This window comes from Penicillium verhagenii (genome assembly GCF_028828195.1).
Source record: "Penicillium verhagenii strain IBT 33310 chromosome Unknown utg000010l_segment0_segment0, whole genome shotgun sequence".
In the NCBI taxonomy this organism is placed as follows: Eukaryota; Fungi; Ascomycota; class Eurotiomycetes; order Eurotiales; family Aspergillaceae; genus Penicillium; species Penicillium verhagenii.
The window spans coordinates 133,184-150,748 of NW_026643174.1; the positions used below are offsets into that span (position 1 = coordinate 133,184).

At 48.6% G+C, this 17,565-nt stretch overlaps 9 protein-coding genes across 9 annotated transcripts; 6 read left to right on the forward strand and 3 right to left on the reverse strand.

Moving 5' to 3' along the window:
• Nucleotides 1-475: 475 nt before the first annotated feature.
• Nucleotides 476-1,870, forward strand: N7466_009943 (uncharacterized protein; the record flags this gene model as incomplete). Its single annotated transcript, XM_057169332.1, has 1 exon — nucleotides 476-1,870. One exon carries the CDS (start codon nucleotides 476-478, stop codon nucleotides 1,868-1,870), a length of 1,395 nt encoding a protein of 464 aa, XP_057016723.1.
• A 227-nt stretch (nucleotides 1,871-2,097) lies between these two features.
• N7466_009944 (aminopeptidase P family protein) lies at nucleotides 2,098-3,616 on the forward strand (the record flags this gene model as incomplete). The annotated part of the gene is made up of 3 exons (XM_057169333.1): nucleotides 2,098-2,261; nucleotides 2,314-3,346; nucleotides 3,416-3,616. 3 exons carry the CDS (start codon nucleotides 2,098-2,100, stop codon nucleotides 3,614-3,616), a joined length of 1,398 nt encoding a protein of 465 aa, XP_057016724.1.
• A 455-nt stretch (nucleotides 3,617-4,071) lies between these two features.
• On the reverse strand, nucleotides 4,072-4,856 carry N7466_009945 (uncharacterized protein; the record flags this gene model as incomplete). Its single annotated transcript, XM_057169334.1, has 2 exons — nucleotides 4,072-4,575; nucleotides 4,656-4,856. The coding sequence occupies 2 exons, from the start codon at nucleotides 4,854-4,856 to the stop codon at nucleotides 4,072-4,074; spliced, it is 705 nt and encodes a 234-aa protein (XP_057016725.1).
• Nucleotides 4,857-4,941: 85 nt separating this feature from the next.
• On the reverse strand, nucleotides 4,942-5,199 carry N7466_009946 (uncharacterized protein; the record flags this gene model as incomplete). Its single annotated transcript, XM_057169335.1, has 1 exon — nucleotides 4,942-5,199. One exon carries the CDS (start codon nucleotides 5,197-5,199, stop codon nucleotides 4,942-4,944), a length of 258 nt encoding a protein of 85 aa, XP_057016726.1.
• A 497-nt stretch (nucleotides 5,200-5,696) lies between these two features.
• Nucleotides 5,697-6,649, forward strand: N7466_009947 (uncharacterized protein; the record flags this gene model as incomplete). Its single annotated transcript, XM_057169336.1, has 4 exons — nucleotides 5,697-5,784; nucleotides 5,856-6,181; nucleotides 6,256-6,379; nucleotides 6,447-6,649. 4 exons carry the CDS (start codon nucleotides 5,697-5,699, stop codon nucleotides 6,647-6,649), a joined length of 741 nt encoding a protein of 246 aa, XP_057016727.1.
• Nucleotides 6,650-7,063: 414 nt separating this feature from the next.
• On the reverse strand, nucleotides 7,064-9,293 carry sac6 (fimbrin; the record flags this gene model as incomplete). The annotated part of the gene is made up of 5 exons (XM_057169337.1): nucleotides 7,064-7,095; nucleotides 7,154-8,136; nucleotides 8,209-8,912; nucleotides 8,985-9,195; nucleotides 9,271-9,293. The coding sequence occupies 5 exons, from the start codon at nucleotides 9,291-9,293 to the stop codon at nucleotides 7,064-7,066; spliced, it is 1,953 nt and encodes a 650-aa protein (XP_057016728.1).
• Nucleotides 9,294-10,282: 989 nt separating this feature from the next.
• N7466_009949 (DDHD family phospholipase) lies at nucleotides 10,283-13,085 on the forward strand (the record flags this gene model as incomplete). The annotated part of the gene is made up of 2 exons (XM_057169338.1): nucleotides 10,283-11,754; nucleotides 11,867-13,085. The coding sequence occupies 2 exons, from the start codon at nucleotides 10,283-10,285 to the stop codon at nucleotides 13,083-13,085; spliced, it is 2,691 nt and encodes an 896-aa protein (XP_057016729.1).
• Nucleotides 13,086-13,468: 383 nt separating this feature from the next.
• On the forward strand, nucleotides 13,469-13,903 carry N7466_009950 (PaaI family thioesterase; the record flags this gene model as incomplete). Its single annotated transcript, XM_057169339.1, has 1 exon — nucleotides 13,469-13,903. One exon carries the CDS (start codon nucleotides 13,469-13,471, stop codon nucleotides 13,901-13,903), a length of 435 nt encoding a protein of 144 aa, XP_057016730.1.
• A 641-nt stretch (nucleotides 13,904-14,544) lies between these two features.
• Nucleotides 14,545-17,508, forward strand: N7466_009951 (uncharacterized protein; the record flags this gene model as incomplete). Its single annotated transcript, XM_057169340.1, has 2 exons — nucleotides 14,545-15,092; nucleotides 15,147-17,508. 2 exons carry the CDS (start codon nucleotides 14,545-14,547, stop codon nucleotides 17,506-17,508), a joined length of 2,910 nt encoding a protein of 969 aa, XP_057016731.1.
• Between the last annotated feature and the right edge of the window lie 57 nt (nucleotides 17,509-17,565).

The window sequence follows — 17,565 nt, forward strand, 5'->3', positions numbered from 1 at the left end:
TTTATTTCCCCATAGTTCCCGCGGAACAACAAGCTCATAAAGTATATCAAGCCCAGGTCATTTTCAAAGCATAGACGATATTCTCGCCCAGACCTGCGCGGGGTGAGGATTTCCCCGTCTGGGCTTAGTGCTCCCCGGGTCATGAATCCTGCCAGTTGCATGTCGGGAGACGCGGTCCGTGACTGATTTGGATTAAGTCAGACTGAATCAACTCGCCAAAGAAGAATATCCATAGAAGAAAAAGCGATTTGGAGAGAAGCAAAGAAATTCTCATGTTCCTGTTCTTTTGTCTTGTTTGCTCGGTTTTTTTCCCCGCGAATTTCAATCCTTCTTATCTTCCTTATCCGCACGTGGACGCGTCCCAAAACAAACGCGCCATCTTTCCTCTTTCTTCTTTTTTTTTTTTTGGGTGATGCGTGACGCTTTCAGTGAAACTTGGATTTGACTGATTCCTCGATTTAATCGTATCTGAATCATGCCGCGCCCAGCTCCCAAAAGAAACAGATCGACCAAGGCCCCTCAGCCTGCCGCTGAGCCCAAATCGCGCGATGACAAGGAATCCCACCCCGAATCGCCAGAACACAGATTTACGTTAGATTCTCGACAGACTCTCCGCAGCCAAACACCCCTGGCTACAAACCATGAGCAAGCCATTGAATCTTCTCCAGGTGTGCCTGGAACAGGCAGTCGCCCCGGTACGGACAGTCGACCCCCGACTAGGTCTCGAGGCTACTCATCTACATTGTCGTTTGCGGGCAGGAAGGGCGATATGAACTCGCGTATCCCAGGTACCCCCGGCTTTGAAAGCTCAGTCTTAAGTAACTTTCGTCGCCGCCCCCGACAACAGAGCATTTTACAGATGATGCAGGCTGAAGATGGTTCGTCCGACCTCGATGACGAAGATTTCCTGGGAGGATTGAGCCCTCAGGATGAATCTACACCTTTGAATCTGCCACGGGGAAAGTCATTACTGGTAAATCCGGGTGAAAAATCTCCATCACTATCACCATCGCCATCGCTATCCTCATCATCACCGGGCGGATCCCGCAAGCGCAAGCGCGAGGAAATACAAGTACCTCAATCGTCAATCGAAGAGGCTCCGGGATTTGTCCAGGATTCCCCCAGCATTACACCTGCTCGTCGCGAAATTTCATCTCACGAACCAGAAGAAGAGACACCACGGCCTATACCGTTCCCAGAGATATTCAGTCAGACCATGGCGCTGCCCGCCAGTAGTCCACCCCCTCCCGAGAGTACTCAAGTTTCCATCCCAGCAGTACCCTCGCCAGCCGTTCCCAATCGGGCTTCGAAAAACACAAAGCCTAAAGATCAGGCTCAGTTGGCTACAGCAGCACTGCGTGATAGGCTGCTTCCCCGTAGACGGCAACCTCGCCGTAGACGTCAAGCTGCAGGCAACGCTGATCTGCTAAGTGACGAGAGCGACGATGGAATGCATGCTGCGGCCTCGGGCGATGAAGATGAACTCAGCTATTTGCCGTCAAAAAGATCACAACGTGCTCCTTCGAGTAAAGCCAATGCTATGGGCAGCAAGCAAAACCAGTCCAATCCAATCCAAAAGAGAACCAAGTCCAAATCGGCTCCTGCACCCAAGGCACCCAGGGGTCAGAAACCAGTCGGTGGAGATGTCGATAAGGAGAATGAATTACTCCTCTCATCGCCATCATCATCACCATTGTCCTCCCCACCCGACTCTGATGCAAGCGAATCCGAGACCGAGACGGTATCCGACCGGCGTTACATGAGTGCCGAGTTGCGCGATGCCGCTAAGAAGTTTGCAGAGATTGACCAATGGCAAATGGAATTCGAGGAAATATCCGCATCTGAGTCGCACGGGAGTCCAGCTCGGTGATGATTTTGGGTGGGTTATTGTTCTATAGTAATGTATAATGAAGCCAATCATATTCTTTGAAAGTCAATGGCCCGGATGTAGCCGCGCATAGATAGATGGAGAGCCCCGCAATCCATGCAACCCGGCAAAGAAAACAACACCCTCTTTTTTTTTTTGCCCCGCTCTTTTCCCCTTACTTATTCACTTTGACATTCACTCGATTTCCCTTATTCTTCAACTCGCCCTTTATGGTTTCAGTTGACAGCATTCTTGCTGGCAAATACCCGGCCAAGGCCCACGCTCGTCGTGTGGCCGAGTCCATCAAGGCACAACATGGCGAGGCCGGCGTTCTCTACCTGGAGGCGCAAAAAACTCGCTTTATCGAGGACAATGACGAGACCATGCCATTCAGGTACGTTTATCCTTTTTTCAGTAATGCGGTAAATATCTCATGGAATATTTAGGCAACGTCGCCCATTCTTCTACTTGACAGGATGCCTCTTGCCCGATGCGTCCGTGGCCTACGATGTCCAAGCAGATCAGTTGACCTTGTTCATCCCTCCCATTGATGCGGACTCTGTCATTTGGTCCGGTCTACCCATGTCTCCCGAGGAGGCTGCGAAGCTCTATGATGTTGATCGTGTGCTTTACACCACCGATGTCAATGCCACTCTAGCCAGCATTGCTACCAAGCAGGGCGGCACAGCGCCTATTTTCGCCATCTCAGAACAGGTTTCAGAAGATGTGAAGCTCCAGGGCTTTTCTACGGCCAACCTCTCCGTCTTGAAAGATGTCATTGGTGATGCCCGGGTGGTGAAGGATGCGTACGAGGTGGCCCTGCTGCGAAAGGCCAACGATATTTCTGCCAAGGCCCATATCGCTGTCATCAAGGCGGCCCGGGCTGCAATGAACGAGCGCGAGTTAGAAGGTACATTTATCAGCACTTGTATTGCCAATGGTTGCAAGGAACAGTCCTACCACCCCATCTTTGCCAGTGGTGAAAGTGGCGCGACGCTACACTATGTCAGCAATGACAAGTCCCTTATCGATCCGATAACCCAACGGCGAAAACAGAACTTGCTCATTGATGCGGGTGGTGAATACCAGACTTACTGTGCTGATATTACCCGCGTGATCCCCTTGGATGGCAAGTTCACAACGGAAACCCGGCGGATTTATGAAATTGTCCTTCAGATGCAGACGGAGTGCATTGCTGTGTTGAAGGCCGGAGTTAAGTGGGATGATGTGCATGCCTTGGCCCATCGTATCGCAATCAAGGGTTTGTTGAAACTCGGGATTCTGCGTGGCTCCGAAGACGAACTGTTTGAGAAGCGGGTCAGTGTGGCCTTCTTCCCGCACGGCCTAGGCCATTACCTAGGAATGGACACCCATGATACGGGTGGCTATCCCAACTATGAAGACCAGGACAAGATGTTCCGGTATTTGCGAGTGCGCGGCAACCTGCCAGCGGGGTCCGTCATCACGGTTGAACCCGGGGTAAGATAATAATTACATTTTGTTAAAAACATGGTTTTCATCAGCAAGCAGCTAATCCCACCTTCTCAGATCTACTTTTGCCGATTCATCATCAATCCCGTTCTGGAATCCTCTGAGTTGGGTAAATATATCGATGCGGATGTTTTGGACCGGTACTGGACCGTGGGAGGTGTGCGCATCGAGGACAATATTCACATCACTCAAGACGGCTCCGATAACCTCACTTCCGCACCAAAGGCTCTTGTCGAGGTAGAAAGCCTGGCTCAATAAGCTTCAACGTGTCATAAACCAGAAAAATGACACGGCATTCTTGAATGATATGGTTTGCTCACGCACTGAATTCTTGTGGACTTCAGGGGAGATGAGTAACAACTTCCAAGATGATGTGTATATATATGGATATATGCACGTATAACTCGGATAGGGATACATATAGTATGTACGTATATTGTATCTACCTAAGTACCGAGTAGTTCGTACCAAGTTCCAAGGTTATATCCAGGAATATCGGCACCAGTGCTCTTAAGTTAGGTTCAGTTCTTTACGGTACATGAATGATTGTTCACTGGAAAGATGCTTGGGTGATATCGCAAGTTTGTTTAAACATAATGGATAGAACCCATTTGGTAGTTGGGCTCATGCACGAGAGAAGAAGATGAAGAAGAAGGGCTAGGGATATCAGCTTGTTGAATCTGCTGTTAATGGGGATTCTATCTTTGACCCATCTACTTCTCACCCCGAAGACGCTTCCTAGCACTCCCACGAATACTCGAATCGACCTCCGTGTGCTTTTCCGTGCGGTCCATGACAATTGTTAGTACATCGAAACCGAATTCCGGCACCTCAATACAAAGCCTTTTGAATTGGTCGTCCAGCGCATGTCGCAGAGTATGACCACGGGTAGCCCAGTAAGAGGCGACGGGTCGTCGGATTGTGGTATCGTCAAGTGAGGTATGCGTATAGACATAACGGGCGTAAGTCAATTCACCACCCGGCGTGCTATTGACTTTGTGGATCTTTTTATGGGCTAGATTCTTCAAATGAGGCAAGCCCAGCTTCTCAGCCAGCGTGTATATACGCGCATGACGGAGCAACTGGTCCCCACTGTCATCTGTCCCGTCTGAGGGCCCAGAGGTTTCATTTTGAGTGACGGTGTAGTCACGAGTGTATTGGAATTGTAAAAAGCAACCAAACGCCTCAACGTTCTCTGTGGGAAGCGGAATGCGCCGCTACAAGGGAAGGACAATTGTAAGCGAATCGACGAGTGAAACCATGCTTTGACCTTAAATCATCAAGATGTATGACTTACTGGCCCCGACACTTCAAAATTCTTGACGAATTCGTTTAAGAAAGGTGATTCAAGGAGAAGGGTCTGGTGAGCCGTGAGGACTGTCTCGTCCTCGTCTTGACCGATGATGATTTCGACGATGGGAGAGGTTAGGAAGCTAGGCAGGGTGAGCTGTGGAAGTAAAGATGGTTGATAGCTCTCGATAAGATTGACTGGTGCCATGGTGTCGTGAAGCTCAAGAGCTTGGACAAGAGTGAAGGAAATGGGGTGCAAAGCCGACGGGAAATGTGATGGGGAAGGCAATCGCTTACTCCAGGAAATTTGGTCCGGTATTCTTTTTTACAAGGATGGGAGGATCTGGTTGCACGTCAGGCAGAGCAATATGTTCAGAAGCTTGCAATGTCGGAGTTGGAGTTTGCTGGGCGGCACCCATGTCTAATTCCACTACAGTGGTGTCAATATTCAGAAGTGGATCGGCATTCTGATTGACTTGGGACTGACTGGGAGCTTGGGAATTTCCCGAGCTTGCAGGTAGTAGTTGAACCAAAGGTTGTGGTGGATCCATGGTTGTTGAGGGATTGACTTAATATCCAATGTCAAGACTCAAGGCGAGCTCCGAGAGAGAGAGGGCGGAGTGCGGAGAAGCAAAACAAAACAAACGGATTTTCTACCCCGGAAACCAATCAACGACAAAAATATATGAATCAAATCAGATAAAAAAGATTGATGGGATTGGTGAAATAGATGTTATTTCTTTATATTATTTAGGCATTGAATGGGGGTTTTTTTTATTAAAAAGACATAATGTACGCAGTACATACCATGTATGGATAACTAACTACTGTAGTTAAGTGACTGCTTACATGTAACTTGTAAGTTTGATTTGTAACCTGAGAGCACCCCCGCTTTGTAGTATATAGTAGTATGTTCCCCTCTGTATCAATTCACTCCCCTTTCCCTTCCCTCTCTAGAAATCTATACTCCCCCTCTTCCCCTATTGTGAGCTCCCAGCGTCTAGGATCATACCAACTAAACCATATCCAAGTTACCACTGTTCCCATTATGGCATCCAACCCCCCTGCTGCTTGCTGCACCGTGGGTGTTACGCATGAAGGTGTGCCTAGAGGGACAATCCAGCAGATTGACGGCGGTAAGTACTTTAATACATATTAATCGGACTCAACAGAAGAACTAGAGGTAGTAATTAACTCATTTGTCCAGTTGAGACTTATTTTTCATACCCGGAGAGTCAATCCACCAAACGGGCTATCCTCCTGTGTACTGATGTGATCGGTCACCGCTTTATTAATGCTCAACTGATTGCAGACCAACTGGCGGCCAACGGATACTTTGTCGTTATGCCAGACTTATTTCATGGCGATCCTGTACCATTGAACCGCCCCGCTGGCTTTGAGCTGCAAGCTTGGTTGAACGGTCCGCCTGGTCATCTTCTAAATCGTGTGGAGCCGGTGGTTCAGGCGGTCCTGAAAGAGATGAAGTCTAATTTGGGTTGCGAGCGTGTCGGTGGAGTTGGTTACTGTTTCGGAGTACGTGCAAATGTCCCTCCCCTTATGCATTGTGTCTTGGAATACTAATCTATGTACTATGGTTCTCTTCTCAGGCCAAATATGTTATTCGTCTACTCCAACCTGGTCAGCTCGATGTCTCCTATGTGGCGCATCCTAGCTTTGTCGACAGTGAAGAACTAGCCGCCATCAAGGGCCCTCTATCCATTTCAGCAGCTGGTGAGTGGCCACCCCATTTGTTTTTTTATTCTAGTCCAACTGGACAGTCCCTCACGCAGTTCGACAGAGATCGATACCATCTTTCCCGCCCCCAAGCGCCGCGAATCTGAGGATATCTTACTCAAGACGGGCCAACCATACCAAGTCAACCTATTCGGTGGTGTGGAACATGGGTTTGCAGTCCGAGGGGACCTTTCCACCCCTGCTATTAAATTTGCCAAAGAGTCAGCTTTTCTTCAGGCCGTAGCCTGGTTCAACCAGTATTTGTAAACTCACGACAGCAAATTAGCTACCATACAAAGAAAGATCTACTGGAGTACAATAATATCGCTAGTATACCAAGGGAGCAATATACATACTCGACAAAGGGGGGAAAAAAGCATGTAGCACTGCCTACCTGCTCACTACAAGGAATTCGTGTCACCACGGGGCCAACTTATGGTTTTTTCCTACGTAAATAGTTGATTGGAGCGATTGATCCTCTCTCATCTTGACTGCAAGCCACTCCACTTGGGCGCTTTTTACAAAGATATACATGTATTGCAAGGTATAAAACAAACAAAGGAAGATAACATAAGATTCGCTTGCCATGGCGAGAGCGCAGTTTCTTAACAATCACCGGTGCAGGCCCAGCGATAATCTTTGAGGATAGATATGTAATACTGCCATAGTGAAACGTACACGTTACATCTTCTCGTGTGTGGCCATGAGGGAGCCTAGGGTAAACAGTAAGCAGCGGAACAAATTGAAAATATGAAAGGGTTCTTAACATACCAATGAAGGTAGTGACCAGGCGCGAGCGCACTTGGCAGATATCCTCCGGCACCAGCCAGATAGTAGCCCCCATCTTTCTGGCAATACTAATACTCAGTTTGGCGTTGGCGTATGCCTCTTCATCGGTCCGACCAGCGGTGACCAGGTCATAGTCAACATAGCTGCTCTTCATGCCATTCAGTACATCCAGAAGGAACAGGCCAGTTCCAATAGACTTGTCCTTGAAGCTGCGGATCGAAGATGACTGGCCGCCGCTCTTGGACATGTCATTGGCCCATCGAATCATCTCCGAGTCGGTAATTTCACGCTTTCCAAGTCTTTGAGCCAGGGCAGACAGCGTATTGGTGATATCCCGACGCATCAACTGCCATACCAACCCGAGTGTGAGGGTTCGCTGACCATCTGTGATATCAGCACCCTGGACACCTACCAGAGAGAACCCGTTTGCTTTTCCTAGCTCAATTGAATAATTTGTGTTCTCTACTGCCTTGAAACGCATCAACTCGCCACCGGATGCCGGGAGTTTATTGACGTGTCGCCAATTAACGCTTCCGGGGATGACCTTGTCATAGGCTTGCAGGAGAATAGTGCCATCACGTAGGTCGTCAAAGAGAGAGTTTACCGATGGTTGCACATCAAGGGAGTTCAGCCAGAGTGTGAATACGCGGGCCTCACGCTCTCCTTCAGCATCAAAGTCTTCCACTTCGAGTTTCTCCTCTTCCGTGATAGGATCCAATCCTGGGTGCGTATTAAACAAATTGGCGACAAATGCAAGGTTCAGCTTCGGGTTTCCGGCCACGAGGGAGGTCGGAGTCAAAAACTTTCGGCAATCAAGCTTATCGGCATTGGAAAGAACCTCCTCAGCTCGTTGAAGTAAGTCTCCAGTCTGAAGGGGGCTGCGAGAACAGACATCCGGGGCCAGTTGGTTCAAGAGAACCGTGTAATTTTCACCATCCTTGACATCGGTCGAAAAATTAGAGACTCTAGATAATAAGCGTATTAGTCACTAGTCAGATTATCAAGTTGGCGGTGACTGTCAGAAAAATTTAACCCACCTTCGGTCCCATTTCGCGTTCTTGAGGTGATAGTTAAACCAACGAAGTAGGATCTGCTCTGGAGGCAGGCGTAGGAACTGTTCCAGAGTCTCATCCTCGTCCAAGAGTCGATAAAGCTCAGGGTGGAGTTTGATATCGATCTTACCCAGCAGACCACGGCGAATGATCTGCCAGATCAGACCCAAGATCAAGTGCTCACGAACTTCAATGATGTCTCCACTTCCAATATTCACGACTGAACAGCCGATACCCTTGGCAGAGTTGATGACGATATTATTGTTCTCAGTCATGTGGAAGGCGTTCAATTCCTTGATCCTCTTTCCTGCCTTGTTTAAAACACGTTCATCAATAGTGTCAGGCACACTATCATTGATCAATTTGGCAAGCACCAATCCATCCTTGCACTTATCGAACATCTCGAAGGTGTCGGTAGGGAAGGGCAGAAGGTGGCCAATATCCGGATCGCCAGCCAGGATTGCATTGATGTGCCGCGTGAACTCCGTCCGCTCGTCCTCGTTGATTGTATGTGTGACATTGGCCGATGAGCCCTGGACGTGAATTTTACCACCAACACTTCCTTTGGAAACATGACGGGGTCCACCAGCGCCCGCGCCGGCTCTAGCCCCCGCTCCTTGGATTACAGCCGCGGGACTAGATCCACCTTGAGCACCAGGGGCTGGCCCCGAACGGAGTCTCGCGACTAACTAGGACTGATGTTAGCTCGTGCCACTTTATGAGAATAAGCGGATGGTGGAAAGGAAAGGATGGCCACATACATCGATATAGTCCTCGAGCTCTACGCGCCGAGAACTATCGAGTTCCACACCCTTCAAGGTCTGGCGCACCACGTCGTATGGCTGTCGCTCGGACTGTTGGGTAGCCTTGATCACCGAGGCTTCATCCAAGTAGCCACGATCGTCGATATCCAGCTTGTGGAATGCGTCCTGGAGGGAGAAAATCTCACCCTGGTCCAGCTGCGGAAATCGCCTGGTGAAAAAAAGACACGTGAGTAAATATTTCTTTTTAGACGCAGGATAAATATTTTTTTAGAGTGGAACAAACTTCTGGAGCTTAAGGGCGTTCATCTTCGAGGAGACCAACGATAGCGGGGAACGCCGGCTAGATCAATCTCGAATCTCGAAGAGGGAAAGGAACCTAACCGGTGCGGAAAGGTAAGAAAGGACCAGATATCGGTCACCACGAGGGAATTGGGCTTCTTGCAAGTATTCAAGTAATACTTGATCGTGCAAAAGAAGCAAAAGAGAAGTGAAGGAGGGGGAGGGGAAGACGGAAGAGACACGGGGGGAGAATGGGAGTGGGGTCCGATGAGCCACTTCGCATGGCGGTATGTTGTACCAGTATTGGCTCTGTACCGTTACAGCCATGCTACTTGGTGTATACATTATCTGACTACGTGTAACCATATATTCTATAAGTACCTTGCAGGTTCCTGTTTCAGCCTCTCTATTACCACTATTTCAATTGTTCTGCCTTGCTCTGATGACGTCGAAGTTGCTAGGTAACCAGGTATTTTATTTTTATCTCTGTTGATTTTCTAAGCTGGTATTTTCTCTGCTTTCTACTACTATGTATGTACCCTATTTTTTCTTCTCCTATACGAAGTCCGAGAGATACGAATACGGGGTACTTGACCATCTTCACGCCTTTTCTACAGAACATGCCTGGATAATACCATATTTGGACTGGGAATATTCTTGTACCTATCGGCAATTATGGATGACTTCTTGTCCCTGGTGTAATTTGTAATTTGTACTATGTGTTGTGGTTTAGTCTGTCTGGTACTGTACTCCGTACTGTTATTGTAGTGGACACTCAAATTGTACGCAGAGGAAGATTACATCATGCCGGGAATTGGAGATAAGACCCCAAAACAACCTTGAAACTTTACCTTCACTTTTTTGTGATCTGAACCCCCCACCTTTATTGCCTCTCTCCTGAAATCCTGGCTGAATACAGTCTATCACCAACATTCTCTAATCTTGACGCCATATACTTTGTTCGGGTTTTCGCGTTGATTCCTTCCAAGCTCTTGTACCGGGCGAGGCCGACGGCCATGGCGAATGTCGACCAGAAATCATTTCTGGGCTCTTTTTCTCCATGGAGCACCCAAAAGAGCTCTGCGCCTCATTTAGATCGACCGGAATTAGATGCCCTCCAGCGCTCGCAGGGTGAAGACCACACGGTAACTCATCGACACAGGCCGAGCCTGCGCCATTACCCCCCGGATTGCCCACCACTGAAAGTGAGATGGTTCTATGCAGTAGATTCGCCAAAGCGTAAGCCTGTACTTCTTGACCCGAAGAAAGCCGACCAGAAACCCCCGCCTCCCCCGAAGAAGTTCATCCCTTTCTCATTGAAAGACTCTCAGTCCATTGAGACAACATACCTCGCGTTGTCAGAGGCTGAAGACTCCAGAGAGAACCCTCAAGCCCAGTCCATACCCCAAAGTTCAGTATCGAAAAAGGTACCCGTAAATGAGGACTATCTGTTTGATGTGGACGTGGAAGATCGTGAGCTAGGCCCGGCTTATTGGATTGGCCCCATCTATGAAGTTCGACGGGGGACGTGGTTCTTTCAGGATGGTTCGAGCTTGAAGCCATGTGAAGAGAATCTTGCAACCCAGTTAGAAGAAGGTTATCTGAAATTACGCCCTTGGCGAACGGACGCGGAGACTAAATCATCCGAGCCGAGCCCTAGAGACCGAAACACTGGACTTGACGGGGAAACGAACGCTCGGGATTCCCAGCTAGATCTAGGCATACCTAGCAGGCAAGAAGCATCCAAGTCAAGTTCTCAGACCGTGGGAAACGATTCATCCTCTGGTGCTACCTCTGATCCCCAACAGTACCGCCTCTTCGGGGCCTACATGAATAGGATTGTTGTCTACCAGGATTCTTCTACGGCCTGGATCAACACCGACGACTTTATGTCCCGCGTTAGCACCACAGTCTACCAAAGGCTAGGTGGTGTCCCTGGCACGAAAGTCGTGCGTGGCTTGGTGGAACCCAAACGAGCGAAAGATACATCAGATTTTCGGGGCCAAGATCGAAAGCCCACCGAAAAGATTGTCAGTGGCACTAGCTCTAGACCTCCGGTCACAAACCTTGCTGAAGATATCGGGCAAGATTCCCTGGGGGCGCCAACTATGCAAGCTAAGGTTGAATCTGAACCCTTTGAAATGCGGCCCAAGTCCACGTTGGAACGACAGATGTCGTCTCTTGCAGGAGAGCTGCAAAATCCAGCAGAACTGGAGGAACAAGCCCGCCGACAGGAAGAGCAGGAGATGGAAGATCTGAGAGAGGTCGATGGTGAAGATAGGGAACGAGAGGTCGATCATTTGGTCTTGGTGACTCATGGCATTGGCCAACGACTTGGATTACGGCTGGAAAGTATCAATTTCATCCATGACGTGAATGTTCTTCGGAAGACGCTCAAGGGAGTCTATAAAGCCTCGCCTGATCTTCAAGCGCTAAATTCGGCGTTTGGTGACAGTGATGGTAATTGCCGTGTGCAAGTGCTTCCCGTGTAAGTAAGAGCACTGTGACCTTTCCATGAGTTCCCTCTTGGCTCATATCTTGGTTCTTATCAAATGTTGGTGGACTGCCTCTGAATTTCATCAAACTAACTTGCTGCCTAGGTGCTGGCGCCATCTTCTGGATTTTCCTTATCGGGGGGTCCGACAAAACCGGAAGGAACTTGATCTTACAGATGCCGATACGCTTGAGGATGATGCATACCCCAGCTTGGCAGATATCACATTGGAAAGTGTGCCTGCTGTGCGGAATCTTATCTCGGACCTGGCAATGGATGTACTGCTTTATCAAAGTGGATACTGTGAACACATTTCCAATATTGTGAGGCAAGAATGCAATCGCATCCTTCACCTCTATAAGAAGCGCAATCCCTCTTTTAAGGGATCGGTCAGTCTTTGTGGCCATTCTCTCGGAAGTGCAATTTTATTTGATATCTTATGCCACCAACCCAGTGATGTTGACGGCAGCAAAGAGAAAAACATCAGAGCAGAAGGGAATGAGAATGTTCAAGATCGAGGAAGTGGAGGATCCAACGCTTTGGATTTTGAATGTGAAGAGTTTTTTTGCCTCGGTTCCCCCATTGCGTTGTTTCAAATGCTAAAAGGTAAAACCATTGCCGGGTACTCCCCCTTGAGCGCAAAGGGCCACAAAAGTGCATTGGACGGGGAGCTTGGATCCAATGCCTTTGGGTCATTCAAGGGCTCCACGCGCGACTCAAATGGAGCTGATGGCACTGATAACACCGCAATTGATTCCGCACCCAAATGCCACGACCTTTACAACATCTTTCATCCATCAGATCCCGTGAGTTATCGTATCGAGCCCCTTGTCTCCCCGGCGATGGCAAGCCTCAAGCCTCAGCCACTACCGTCGGTGAAGAAAAGTCTCTGGACAGCATCAGGTCAAAGTCTGTCCATTCTCAAAGATCGCATGGGCCAAAGTGTGGGTTCTCTCTGGAGCAATTTCACATCCGGCGTTGCGAGCAGCTTACTGAACCGACATTTGGGCTTGCATGCTGATGAAATCCCTGTCGCTGGAAAATCGCCTGTGCCAGGGCATAAGCGCAGCCAGTCCGGTGCCCCACAAGAACCTTCGCAGGAGTCCGAAGGCCAGGTCCAGACCTTGATTGACCCCGACCTCGAAACTCTCTACGATGGATTTCAAAGGAGTCGCAATATTCAAAAGAAGGACTTGACAGGAACATCGCATGAAGATTGTACTCGAAGCGATCCTGATGAACAAGAGCGAAAGATGAAGTTTGAAGATGCCAAAGTACGATCACTGAACTCCAATGGTCGCATCGATTATAGTGTGCAAGAGTAAGTGATCCGAGTCCTTTTTTTCAGTATTGATATGTGATCTGACCTAGGAATAATTCTTGTTTTTGCTAAATTTACAGAGGAGCATTTGACATTTCCTTAATTGCAAGTATTGCGAGCCACCTCACCTATTGGGGTGATGAAGATGTCAATCACTTCATCTTATCCCAAATGTTGTCGAGACAATCCCGACATCGGAGAAAGCGCATGTAGACCCACTTCTCGGCTACTACTTTTTTCCGGACCCGGAAACGTGAAAAACACTTTTCTTCCTTGCTTCTTCTCCCTTTTACCTTCTCCTTCCAACCCTCACTTCTTTTTTTTCTTTCTTCTTCCTTCTTTTTTTTTCTTCCCCTGTATCGCTCTTCTTCTTTTCACCCAACAATCATGAGCACTGAACTCCAACAGGTCCAGAAAGTATGGGAACGGACTCGCCCTAACAGTCCTATCTACGAATTTCTTCTGGATACAATTGAAATCTATGAGGCCGAGAGGGGTGTTGTCCGCGCTCGACTTCAAGTCAGCCCACGCCAGCTCAACTCCAAGGGCACTCTCCACGGTGCTTTCTCGGCATGTGTGACTGACTGGGCAGGTGGCATGGCCATTGCCTCTCACGGTTTGGACTCGACAGGTGTCAGCACTGATATTCATGTCAATTACCTTTCAACTGCAACTGAAGGTGATTGGCTTGAAATTGAAAGTCGGGCCAATAAGGTTGGCAAGTCGCTTGCTTTTACCACTGTGACAATCTCAAAAAAGACTGAGGAAGGTCTTACGATTGTGGCTCAAGGTTCTCACACTAAATATGTGCGAACCCGCTGAGAATGATTTCTTCCTGGGCATGATGCTGCCAGCAGGACATTTTTCTTTTTCTTTTTCCTTTATTTTCTCTTGACCATTAAATATGGTACATTAAGTAGAATACATCCCGCAATCTCTTTACGTCTGGCATGACTCGCATGCACTTTGAATGCCCAGATTCACTCGGATAGCGGAGAGCAACTTCCATTCTGTTTAGCTTTAGATGCCTGACTTGTCTTGGATGATATTGGGGCAATTATGAATGGATACATATCTTATTGAATTATATAAATATACATCAAAATGAACTTGAAATTGAAATATCTTACGGCACTTTCCATCTGCACACAGACTGTACTCCGTACATATAACCCCCTGGGCAGTACATTCTATTTATATATACCTTTATATAAATATTACACAGAATATCTTATGGTGTGGGGAAACGCCCAATTGCAGCCTTGCAACCTCCGCACTGACCACCGTTCCTCCATGCGGCGATCTCCTGAAAACAACGGCATATTTTGATTTCTCCCTCTACTCTTCCCGAGGTCTCAAGTTTAGGTTACCCAGAGGAAGGGGAATGGAGGTAAGAACCAAGGTCTCTTGAATACCTAGTACTTGGCTCAACTTTCAAATCTAAAACGCATGCTAGAATCACCATGGTTTCCTCCAGCGATGACGTGGCCGCGTCCCAGCCCACCGCACCGAAGTTGACGGGTACTTCTGAACACACGATAAACGAAACTGCTTTGCCAGAACGCTCCTTTTATGCAGACTTGCTGAAGGAATGTCTCGATTTGGCCCTCGACTTTTTATCGACCTCGAGCAACGAAAGGCTACTTGGCGTATTCGCGCTTCTTGTTGTCGCAACCTATCTAATATTTGGACGACTTGGGCTTTTGTTGATCGGTATAGCACTGGGGGCCGTTCTACATGCGTCTTGGGAAGGCCCATTAAATTCCAGCGGCAATGATATACAATTACCCATTGCAAAGAAGCGACGTGAGCTGGCCCTGGAGGTTTCCAAAAGATTGCTAGACTGGCCCCTTCGAACGTCGGACCCTACCAGTGACGAGGCAATCAACGGTAATCTGGTCTCGCCGCCAGAGGATTTATCCGTTCTCGATCTCAATTATGAAACCTTCCGGCCAGCAACAGCCGCCGCGTTGAGAGTGCTCACTGATGCGATCGTGAAGGACTACGTGAAGTAAGGAGTATGGCTCCTTTCATGGATAGACCATTTGGCTAACTAAAAATGAAGATACTGGTATGACCCGATTCTTCCAGAAGAGTCAACGTTTCCCGGATCCTGTCGACGAACTTTAACCCATTTCGTGACAACCATCTCGTCCCACTTATCTCGTAAGCGGACGGAGGATACATTTCTCCAATTTCTCACGAACTCATCTTCGATAATCATTGTGTTTTTGAACGAACTTGCCGCTGCTTTTACTGCCAATGGGTCGTCGCCAGTGGAAGCTCAGAGGATCGTGGACCAATACCTGGAGAATTTCCCAGACAGCAGCTTGGCCAACGTGCTGTCCAAGGAACAACAACGGAAGAAACTTGACATGATAGCAGATGATATCTTATCCAACTACCTCGATCCTAGAGCATACCAGTGCTCTCCTGTCAGGGATTTCCTTCGGAAGATTTTTGCAAGAGTTGTGCTGGAATCGACGGTTATCAGTCTTTCTCGCCCTGAGTTTATAAACGATTGGATCATCTACCTTCTCCAGGATGGCGAATCTGAGATAATGCATGCCATTGATGCTGGCGTCGAAGGTGCACGGAATCAGAGCGTCAATTCTCCCAGGGCTTCAGAAGACTCAAAAAATGTGCTCTCCGAGCCACCTAAAGACAAACCTTTATCCCAGTCTACTGGAAGCTCGCCAGATCAGGTTGATATTGCAACTGAGGATGCTATGCGAGAGGCGAAACGTTTAAGCGCCATGATTGCTTCACAAGATCTGCGGGGCATAGCTGCGCAACTCCCGGCTCGAAATGACCATGAGACGGATATACCGCTTTCCAGCGTGACCGAAGGAAGTCCACTGACACAGTCTGTCACCAACGATTGTGAAATGAGTGACCAAGCAGGCACAACACCTCCGGGCATACAGGTTTCATCGATGATGCCACCACGAGAAGGGGCGCCTCCTACCCCGCCTGTGAGCCTCCATGGGGCTCAGGTAATGGTAGATGATGATGCAGCGGGAAGAGAGAACGGAATTATCAAATCGAAGCCAGCATGGGACTATTTACTCCAAGTTGAACCAACTTCCGCTCGCTCTACCGGATGGATGGTGTTCCGAAAATATCATGACTTTCAGTCTTTGCATGAAATGCTGGAGACTGTGTCTAGGTTAAACCGGATTCAAGGCTTCTCTGAGCAGTTTCCTGCCCTACCTGCCTGGAAAGGTAAGACCAGACATGATCTGTCTCGTGATTTAGAGCGATATCTGCAGGAGGCCATGAAGTATGAGTCGCTTGCGGAAACTGATCGAATGCGACGGTTCTTGGAAAAGGAAAGCAGCTCCAATGAAGTAAGCGTGGCTAAAACCGGATATTCTTTCCCAAGCCAGACTGCGTTCGAGAATATGGGCAAAGGTGTATTGGGAGCCTTAACCAATGCTCCAAAGGGAGTGGCGGGGGGTGGGAAAGCGGTATTTGATGGCATGACAGGGGTCTTTGGAGTGACTAGCCATGGCAGAAAGTCTACCAGCACTTCTATTCGGCAACCTCCACCCCTGGCCCTTAACATTTCTACAGAAACCGACCGTGGATCCCTGGATCTTACAGATGACCCCATCGTTTCAATAGCTAGCGAGGTGGGGGAAACATTCTCATCGATGGTCTCGCCAAATCCTCCTTCGGAATTTTTGGTGGAAGGGAGACCTGACGATGTCAACCATGGGGTTAATCAGACGGATGGTAAACGCGATACTTGGGCTTCAGAATCGACGATGGCACCCCCTGAAGACCTAAAATCATCAGAATCAACCAGTCACTACGAAGGGGGGCAAAACAAAGAGGCCCCTGGGTCGGTTTCATCGCCGCTTCCCAACGAAACAAGCACCAGCAATGATTTAGAACTCATTTCGCAGGGAGTTCGTCGACAGCAAATGCCCATCACTGCGGACGAGACTCAGATTGCAGTAGAGTTGATCTTTGCGGTGATCAACGAGCTGTACACCCTATCGTCGGCGTGGAACATCCGGCGCACCCTGTTAAACGCGGCCAAGTCATATATCCTACGGCCGGGTAATCCAACCCTTGAGACTATCCGTACTCTACTTCAAGACTCCATGATTGAAAGCCACACATCGGATGATGCGATTGGCGAGTACTTGAAGAAGCTTCGTGAGAATGCTCTCCCGACGGATGATGAGTTCAAGGCCTGGCCCACACCACCTACCGAGGAAGAGAAAGACAAATTACGGGACAAAGCACGTAAGCTATTTGTTCAACGAGGGATCCCACAGGCGCTTACCAGTGTCATGGGTGCTGCTGCTAGTCGAGAGGCCCTGGAGAAAATCTTTGATAGTCTTCAGGTCGAGAGTGTGGCACAGGGGTTTGTCTTCTCGGTCCTTTTGCAAGGTTTGCGGGTCTTGACACTGTAATGGGGACCGTATCAATCCAGAGGCGTGCATGTGGGGACGTTTATGGACTTTCCAAAG